General features: G+C 45.3%; 1 protein-coding gene across 2 annotated transcripts; it reads left to right on the top strand.

The window, feature by feature from the left end:
• Positions 1-1,939: 1,939 nt before the first annotated feature.
• On the top strand, positions 1,940-9,841 carry ube3a (ubiquitin protein ligase E3A). 2 transcript variants are annotated; one of them, XM_030372033.1, is made up of 11 exons: positions 1,940-2,233; positions 2,644-2,691; positions 3,134-3,429; positions 4,292-5,529; positions 5,806-5,950; positions 6,272-6,477; positions 6,991-7,155; positions 7,465-7,620; positions 7,719-7,792; positions 8,094-8,237; positions 8,403-9,841. In XM_030372033.1, coding segments are annotated over exons 2-11 (2,547 nt in total). In that variant the 5' UTR covers positions 1,940-2,233; positions 2,644-2,689; the 3' UTR covers positions 8,524-9,841. The 2 variants fall into 2 exon arrangements, with proteins under 2 accessions (XP_030227893.1, XP_030227892.1); XM_030372032.1 differs by having other exon boundaries at positions 1,943-2,233; positions 2,649-2,691.
• The last annotated feature ends 55 nt before the right edge of the window (positions 9,842-9,896 follow it).

Below are 9,896 nucleotides of genomic sequence, written 5' to 3' on the forward strand. Positions count from 1 at the left end.
TGTCCACCTAGATGTATGAGGGATGGATCAACCAGTTGGTAGAGTCCACTACCAACTGTATAACTTCATGGGCCTACACCATACAGCTAGGTATGTATAGGTGCTACACACAGATAGAGGACAAGGTGGGATATACCCCAAATAACAATTGCCTTGTAAAGCATTTTCAGGGTCATTGAAAAGCATTACATAAGCACACTAAATAATTCATATCATCAACCGTGTGGATGCTCCTCCCCCTTGTGATGTCACGAATGGGTTGATTGCGTAACAGCTAATCAACATACCTGGTGATTAATGAAGGGTCCCTGTAACTGGAGTAGACTATCTACCTCCTACAGAAGTTAAACATAAAGCTTGGCACAGAACTCTCTGGAAAAGACACACTGGCAGAGTTACCATCTCTCCCTCTGGGGTACCAGCGTAGCTATCTGCATGGATCTACATAATTTAACAGAACATCCTATTTCAGAACCAGGTCTCGCAGATTTGTCGATGTGCTGCACTGTGTGGTGGGTAGCGAGGGTGATTTATAGGTTATGAATATGATTTAAAGGCCTTGAATGTGATTGCTCTGTCTTTTGGCCCCGGCAGCTGCGACCGGTGTCTCTCTGCATTAAATATTCCTTGGCTGCCTTGTCATCGGCTGGCTGGGGATTTGAATAGAGTTGATGTATGTAGAATATTTTTTATTTTCGCTGTTTATCATTGAGCCTGTAGGAAAATCGGTGCATCTTATTTATACGTTCAACAGATTCATCATGGACACGTTCGAAAATAACCAGAGTTACTCATCAGGGAAATGGGAAAAGTGTAAATATTCCACATATAGTATCTCCTGTGCAGCTGTGCCCTTGGGTAGGGTATCGACAAGGTTTCACACACACACACACAAACACACGCACACACACACAACACATGCACTCTTCCCCATATTGTTTTAAACTAGACTGCAGTGCTATTACTAAGAGTCTTTGTAACTACTATAATGCTCAAATTCTGATAGAATACCTTGATTGTTCTCAGCCTCACTTGTTTCCCTCGTTTTGGATCAAAGGTGTCCGCTAACAGACTCAATCTAAATCTAGATGGGATATTCTAATAATGACACCATCACAATCACATTTTTTTTTTTCAATAATTTTTTCAGCTGATCAAGATGAGTCAGTCCGCGTGGGATTGAATATTCAGCTTCTGTCTGCGCTGTGCGCTTGAACGTCAGAGGCCGTGTGCAGAGGCCTTAACGATAATGGCTCACGTCGTTCAGGGTGAGGGCCGCAGAAGGCAGACTTAACGACCCCATTCCACTGTCTACACAACCCCCCACCCCCTCTCCCCCCTCCACAACCCCCTCCACCCTTCCAGCCCCCCCGTGACTGGAGGGACAGACGAGGTCAGAGGTCAAGACCAACAGGGCCACAAAATGTTTTATGGGCAAGTTGATGACACAGCACAAGCATGCATGTCTATGAGCACAGTGCGCTGTGGTGTAACCTGATATACTCATATCCTCATACATATCCACACGCTTCCCGTTTAAGGTTTACTGTCTAGTCACTTAGCACTCTCATCCAAAATAGGGTTATACTATAGACTATTCTCCTCCCAAGTTTCCCATTAATACAATAAGGATACATTGATTATATCATATGATTTATTGTTTTAATGGCATTTTCCTCTAAACAATTCCTTTGATAATTTTAATATAAAATGATATTTCAAGAAGTAATTGTTATAACCTGAGATTAAAATTGGCAACGGATCGTTGCAATTCACCGAATCTAAACAAAAAAATGTGTTCGTTTATTTATATATACGCATAGGACTACCTAACAATATATTAGGTAGGTGTAGAGTGGCGTGTTTTGGTGCGCGGAGGGGCGAGAGGGGAGGAGGCGGAGGAAGGGGGAGGTGATGGGCAATGGGTGTGGGAGTCAGTAGTCTGACAGCCCCGCGGTGCATGCTGGGATACATCGCTATGTTTACAGTGAGGCGTTGGAAATTATTTCATCTGCAACAATGTTTCACATGTTCTTGTAACATTTAACCTTCCGTTTTCTTGTCTGTTAGACTCGCAGTTAACGCCTCGAGCTCATCAAGCAGAAAATAATAGATAATTTATTGTGATCGATGATCCGTCGGCGACCGCTGGCAGTCAGAAGACGTGATTTTGCACAGTCACAGAGCAGTACGGCCAGCCAGGGGACGACCCCTGATACACTTGTGATAATCGGTGAGGATCGGTTGAGGATGTGGGTGATTCTATGAACGGCGATTGTATCTGATGGTGTTCTATGGTTGGTTTTAATAGGGTAAACCGCCGTGGAGGTACTAGGGGTATGGTGGTCTGTTGACATGTCAGCTGGCCCCCCTACTCGAGTTGCAACATCACTTGTTATTGTGGATTGAGCACGGACAGTGTGTGGATTTAATACATCTGCGGATTATACGGAAATGTTGCCTTCGTTATCCAAGTCAAATCTAGCACACCATGAATGCCATGTTATTTCCACGATTTCTTGCTTTCACTTTAACCTGCGACTCTAAACAATCGTGAAAAGAGTTGCATGGCCAAAGAACACGATTCTCTGTACCTCCAAGTGAACCCTGGGCTTTCATCTTTTTGTTGGGTCTTTTTTTCAGGACAGTTTCCAGTAAGACAACATCAGGAGTGTCTTATCCCAGATCAATGTAAGTCCAAATTACTGTAGGTCGATTAGCAGACAATTATCCACAAATGACGACAACAAACATGTAATAACAGATATACAAGTCTTTAGACTATTGTATGTCATTCAAACACTTTATTTATTTTATTTAATATTTAGATATGGGCCTAACTGACACCAGCCAGTTGCAGTTACCACTGACTGGCTAGATGTCAACAGGTCAGGAGGTGGACGTTGGCTGAGGCATTCCTTCCCTTTTGGTTGAAGGCAATCTGTCAATAGATCTATAGATCCGATAAATGGAAGTTAACCTTATCCTTACCACTGAGAAATCGTACTGTTATACATATACATGTGTTTCAGGAGTTTCCCATTAAACGTAATACCTTCGACTAACCTCAATAATACATTTTTGTAGATGATCCAACAAATGATCTTTTTGACTATGCGTCCGCCCGTCGCAGGAAGAAGGCGACGGCGAAGCATCTGATCGAGCGATACTTTCGCCAGCTGACAGACGGCTGTGGGAATGAGGACTGCACCAACGAGTTCTGTGCCTCCTGCCAACGCTTCCGGCCCGTCGACAAGAACTCGGCGGCCGTCAAGGCTCTGGAGTTGTACAAGGTCAACGCTAAACTCTGCAGCCCGCAGAAGAAGGACCTGGACCCAGACGAGCACGAGAGCAGCACCAATGGGTACCGACCGGAGTTCAACCGGATGACGAGCTCAGACCTGTTCCCCACCAAGGAAGCCTTTTCAGGTGCGGAGAGATTCCGGTTACTGTTTTCAGGTCTTCACAGAGTATCTGTGTGTGTGTGTATTGTTATTCTAGGCTTTGGGTATTATTACTGTCATTCCGGATTGGTAATGCCTATATATCCGTGGTGGACTTGATCTAATTATTATTTACTAATCTTTTATCAAGACACGTTTCTTAAGGCACTTTTCTCCCAAGAGACTTACATTGACCTCAGATACATGGCATTCAGGAGAAGGTAGGGGTGAACAGGTAGGGCGTCTTGCCCAAGGATCCCTACACCAGGCAGTTTCTGGAAAGTTTGAGATCGAATCCATGACCTTTCAGCTGAACGACTGGTTACGTTGACATTTCTTTTTAATGTGACTGTGATTACACTAATGCTTGGAATGGTTTATAACATACTGGCCACTGATAATATTGACGGACCACAATACAGATGCACCCTTCTAGTATTAACATCGGCGTCCTCAAGGAGCCCCTTTCGTTGTGAATCGAAACCCTGAATCAGCTTAACCCATCACTTCCTGATCCTTCTTTTGGTTGTTTTCACACCCTCAAAACAATCACTCTGTATCACAGAAGCCTGTTGTTTCAGTCTTTTAAACTGATCTACACAAAAGTGTTGACTTTGCTCTTCATAACTGGTGTTAAGAAGTTGTACTTCTCCCTAATGGGGGGGGGGCAGCCTATACATAAACCGGGCCGTCGTGCTAACTTAGTTATTCTATCTAAGTATAAGGCAAGCCAGTGTTGCTATCGATCTATTTTTGTCTATTTTGAGTACCTCTATGGGTTCTCTTTGTCTGGTGATGGATGCCTTATTTGGTCTTACCCAACCCCATGGTTCTCTGTGTCCGTACAGACGTGTACTTCCTCACGGAGGACAGTGTGAGTGTGATCCTGGGCTTCTGCGAGGAGGAAGGAGACTTCTCTGCCTTGATACGCGTCATTGGCCGGGTCTTCAGCAGCGCCGAGGCACTCACTCAGAGCTTCAGGAAAACCCCAACCTGCTCTGCTTCTTCCGGTGGTGCTAATGGTGGGGCTGCGGTCGATGCTGACACCGAGGGAGAGACGACAGCGCCCCCGGTGGACGACACCGGCGGGGCTGCTGCTGCTGCCGCATCCCCTGCTTCCACCAAGGAAACCGCCTCCTCGCCTCTGGGCTCCAACGACGACGACCTGACGCTGGACGTGGAGGGCGTGCGGCGGGTGTACGACCGGCTCCAGGCCCACGAGCAGATCGAGGCGTCGCTGGTCAACGCGCTCGTCTACCTGTGCCCCAACCTGGAGCTGGACCTGGAGTACCTGGACATGTACCACACCAACCGGGACTACCTGAACATCTTTGTGCTGGTGATGGAGAACACCAACCTGCACAGCCCCGAGTACCTGGAGACGGCACTGCCGCTCTTCTGCAAGGCGGTGTGCAAGCTGCCCGTGGAGGCCCACGCCAGGCTCACCCGGGTGTGGTCGCGCTTGGGCGCCGCCCGCATCCGCCGGCTGATGGAGACCTTCCAGCAGCTCATCACCTTCACCATCATCAGCAACGAGTACGACGCGGAGACGCTGGTGAACGACGACGAGACGGTGGTGGCGGCCACCAAGTGTCTGAAGCTGGTGTTCTACGCCAGCGTCCTGGGCGGGGACCTCGACGTGGGCCACAACGAGGACTCGGACGACTCGGACTCGGACGACGACGAGATCACCCTGCAGGAGCTGCTGGGCGAGGAGCGGCTCTACCGGCGAGGCCCCCGGGTGGACCTGCTGGAGCGGGAGCTGGGTGCGCGGACGCTGGACGTGCGCCGGCCCGTGGTGCCCTTCGAGGACTTTGTCAACGAGTCGGTGAACGAGGTGGTGGAGATGGACAAGGACTTCACCTTCTACAAGGTGGACGCCGACAGCAAGTTCTCCTTCCAGAGCTGCCCGTTCATCCTCAACGCTGTCACCAAGAGCCAGGGGCTGTACTACGACAACAGGATCCGCATGTACAGCGAGCGCCGCATCACCGCCCTCTACAGCATGGCGCAGGGACAGCAGCCCAACCCCTACCTGAAGCTCAAAGTGCGCCGGGAACACATCATCGACGACGCCCTCGTGAGGGTAGGGATTTCTGATGTCTCATGTCAAATGGCCTCGAAACTTTTGCCTTTATAAAGCTGTGGTTATCAACCTTGGGAAACAAGGCTTCCCCCACAGTTCTGTCTTGATAGATTGCATGTTCATTTGATGCAGGCAAACCTTCTAACGTGGATCATACATTGACTGGGACATTGATGTTGTTTTTGAGACGTCAAATTGGGTCATGGTCCATAAAGGAGGGAAACCCGGCCCCTGTAAAATTTCTTCATTTATTTTTCTGCAATCTTTACTTTTCAGTTGGAGATGATTTCTATGGAGAACCCGTCGGACCTGAAGAAGCAGCTGTTTGTGGAGTTTGAGGGCGAGCAAGGAGTGGACGAAGGAGGCGTCTCCAAGGAGTTCTTTCAGTTGGTCTTGGAGGAAATCTTCAACCCTGACATCGGTATGACATGATCTCCCAGTTCTACATGTGTTACTCTTTTTACTTTTTGTTCCATCTCTGAACTAATCTTTTACAAAGTAAGTCATTTTACTTAGTGGTGACCGTGTTTGGCTCCCAGCTGAAAGGTTTGGGGACCGAAACCCAATGTCCGCATTCTACCAGTAGGCATCCTTGCATGTTAGCCCCTAACCCCTGTCAGCTCTAATGCCACATATATAATGAATCAGTATAAATCACTAAAGCATCACCTAAATTACTTAATAGCTCTATTTTTTATAGTTTAATTGTATTCATTCTTGATTTCTGTTATTTCCCACACAGGAATGTTCACATATGACCAGGAGACACGGTCGTTTTGGTTTAATTCGTCTTCATTGGAGAACGAAGCCCAGTACAGCCTTATTGGCATCGTGCTGGGCCTCGCCATCTACAACAACTGCATCCTGGACGTCCATTTCCCCATGGTTGTCTACAGGAAGCTCATGGGGAAGAAGGGTACCTTCCAAGACCTGGCAGATTCCCACCCAGTTCAGTAACATTCCCAAAAGTTCATTAACAGTCTGAGTTCAGTTATGTATCAGTCAATATCAGTCTTGGTTATAAGCAGCAATAACAAAATGGGAGGTCGAGATATTGTTTTACCTTATTTAGAAATGTGACCCTTTGTGGTCTTATCCTTTGACGCACATTTCATTTTATTGTTTCTAAACATATATGTGAACTGCTGAGCCTGGATATACTGTATGTGCGATGTTATATCTATAGGCTGTATCAGTTACAGCTTCCTAGTTAGTCGGTTGAAGGATTTATTGAATTGGCTTACTTCCTTGGGATTTGATTAGTTAGGCAAGTTATAGGCGTATTCCTGAGGCAACCGTGTCTAATTTATTCAAGTTATAGTTTAAAACGTCCCTTGAGTAACCATGAAAGTACACATCAGAGTATTAGTGTTGTTGGATGTGTCACTGGTGGCGTAAGTTACAACGTGTTACCTCCTATTAATAGCACTTATACTGTATGTGATACGTCTCCGATTGCAGGTCCTCTACCAGAGCCTGAAGCAACTACTGGATTATTCTGGAAATGTGGAGGAGGACATAGTGACCAGCTTCCAGATCTCCGGAACCGACCTGTTTGGAAACCCGATCACCCACGACCTGAAGGAGCAAGGCGAGGGTATCCCAGTCACCAACCACAACAAACAGGTACACGACAGTCTAGTACAGGTACATGTCCTAACCAGAGGGCAGGATAAACAAGGACAGTGGTTAAGGTTTTCAAATTCCCACCAATAGGGTTATGGGTTTGATGCACTACCTACCGATAGTGTATCCGTGAGCTCGATGATCCCGAACCCCTACCTGCTCCTCAATAACATGTATCTGAACAAAGACGGTGACTACAAGTCCCTCCAGATGATCATTTAGGCTAAATAGTACAGAGTTCTGACCCAAGGATCTACTTTTAGACAAATAATAAGCGTGGTCTGTAACTTGTACTTCTTTCATTTGCAGGAGTTTGTGGACATGTACACTGATTACATCCTGAACAAGAGCGTGGAGAGACAATTCAAGGCCTTTAAGAAAGGTTTCCTCATGGTCACCAACGAATCTCCACTCAAGTATCTATTCAGACCGGAGGAGGTGGAGCTGCTCATCTGTGGAAGCAGGGTGCGAACTCTTAAATCACGTCCTGGTTGTTTATGTGCCTAGCTTTGACTTTTGATCATTGTAAAAATGTGCGTTGTCATTTATGTATTTTGTAACAGAATCTGGACTTCAAAGCACTTGAAGAAACAACAGACTACGACGGCGGTTATAGTAAAGACTGTCAAGTGGTAAAGTAAGTCATCATTTTCATCGTATCTTCTCTATACCATGTGAAATATCTACATTCCATTGCTCGGTACCATTTAACAGACCTCCTTATATAGCATAGCTTTATGCTATATAATGTAGTTGGTCTCTGCACCATCTAGGTCACAACTTAGCTACGTAACATAAAGCCTATGTAGCAATCGATTTAGATTTAGCATTGTTATCATACTGTAAATTACTACGTTTAAGATTATGTTAGCTACAATATCAACCATTATTCAAAAATCTTTGAGCTGGTTAAAGTTGTGGTTGTTCTGCGCTCACAGGGACTTCTGGGAGACAATTCACTCTTTCGGAGAGGACCAGAAGAGGCAGTTCCTCCAGTTCACCACCGGGTCCGACCGAGCGCCAGTTGGTGGCCTCGGAAAATTAAAAATGATAATCGCCAAGAACGGCGCTGACACAGATCGGTAAAGTACCGTGTAGATGTTTCTTTATCCTACGTGGCAGTTAAAAAAAAGAGTTATTTACCACACTAATTTGCTATGAATACTTAATTTTCCATATTTAGCATGGGATGGAGACGCTTAGGATGCAAAATTTCTCTGGCCTTATCGTCCCGCTCTTTCTTTCAGCCTGCCGACGTCGCACACCTGCTTCAATGCGCTGCTGCTTCCGGAATATTCCTCCAAGGAAAAACTCAAAGAAAGACTTCTCAAAGCTATCACTTACGCCAAAGGATTTGGAATGCTGTGAAAATGGATCGATAATGAAGTAATATAACAAAAAGAAACTCCTTCTCTTTTTTTAAACTTTTTTTTCAGTAACTTTTCTGCTTTTGAGGTGCCTCTGACGTTTCTCAGAGATGCTTGGTGATAATGCTCTTGGATATTTCTCCAACCTACGGTAACGACCATACATGGAACGGTGACGGAACTGCAGCCACGACCTATATGGTCGGGCTCTTAACGGCACTGACCATATAGGGCGTGGCTACAGTTACACTGGTCGGGTGGACAGCTTTTAGGCCCCTGACCGTACACATAGACACGCTCTGAACTGAACTGGCATTAACGTTAACCTGCTGAAGAACCCCACTTCTCCCCATGCTCCACTCCCGTTCACTCAAGTGTCTCATCGCTGTGGAATGTAATGCGTTTTGTTTAAATATTTTCAGTATTTAAGAGATGAAAATCCCATACACTTTTGTTGTGTTTACTGTAGGTAGTAGCATGTATAGAACTTGATAGTGAAACTGTGAAAGTGCACTTATACACACAGTGTGCTCCAACTGTTTTTTTTTATTGAATTGAAGTGGGTTTGGTTTGGTTTGTTATTTAATAACTACACCAGCACTATTTGCCAAAACACAAAACTGGCGATCATGGTGCTGATTGTAATCAATGTGAAGATTTTTTGATTATTGAGTTCTGATGACGTTTTAATTGTCTATATCCCCCTTGTTCCATTCTCAATTTGAAAACGTTAGAATCTGAAGAAAGTAGTCGTGGATGAGGGCGAAAATCTAAAACGGAGCAATTTTTTAACGCTTTCAAACATAGTTTTTAATCTAATTCTTGAAGTGAATGTGCTGTGTTGACAGCATAATACTAGTTCCCTCAGCCCCGGTCAGAGAGGGTCTGTTTGACTGTGAATCATTCTTATGACAGACTCTTGAACATGTCCCTGAAGCACAGCACTAGTGTACCAGCTAACATGTATTCACCTGTGAGTCGCTTTGGAGTAAACCTACCGCTAAACTTTTTACTGGGAATTGACCAGTTTGGCAACATTATACTTCGATTTCCGAAATGAAAAGCTTGTTTTTTGGGGGGTTTGGGTCCCTCATATTGATTTCCTGAAGGCAGTCAAGGAACTTACAGATGGATGGTGCTGAAAGTCGGGTTGCTTTTGGTGGTTCAAAACCCACATGCCTACGTTTGACAGGAATTTGGTTAGATTTTGTCTAAACAGTCTCTCAGGTGAAAAACAATTATGCAACGCGATTGTTAATCTTGTGGTCACAAAGTATTATTATAAATACGATACAAATAAAAAATCGTATTGAGCGGTGGTTTGTTATAATCAATTGTTGTATGAATGTTATAATATTGTAGATTGGTAAGGAA

The sequence above is a fragment of the Gadus morhua genome, chromosome 12, assembly GCF_902167405.1.
Source record: "Gadus morhua chromosome 12, gadMor3.0, whole genome shotgun sequence".
NCBI classification, from domain to species: Eukaryota; Metazoa; Chordata; class Actinopteri; order Gadiformes; family Gadidae; genus Gadus; species Gadus morhua.

What these genes read in the sequence shown, in the direction of transcription:
- ube3a (XM_030372032.1), top strand. Translation starts at nt 2,131, where the DNA reads ATGATCCGTCGGCGACCGCTGGCAGTCAGAAGACGTGATTTTGCACAG. An exon ending in TGATACACTTGTGATAATCG is followed by an intron (nt 2,234 to 2,648) that starts GTGAGGATCGGT and finishes TTTTCAGGACAG; the next exon opens with TTTCCAGTAAGACAACATCA. An exon ending in AAAGACTGTCAAGTGGTAAA is followed by an intron (nt 7,793 to 8,093) that starts GTAAGTCATCAT and finishes CTGCGCTCACAG; the next exon opens with GGACTTCTGGGAGACAATTC.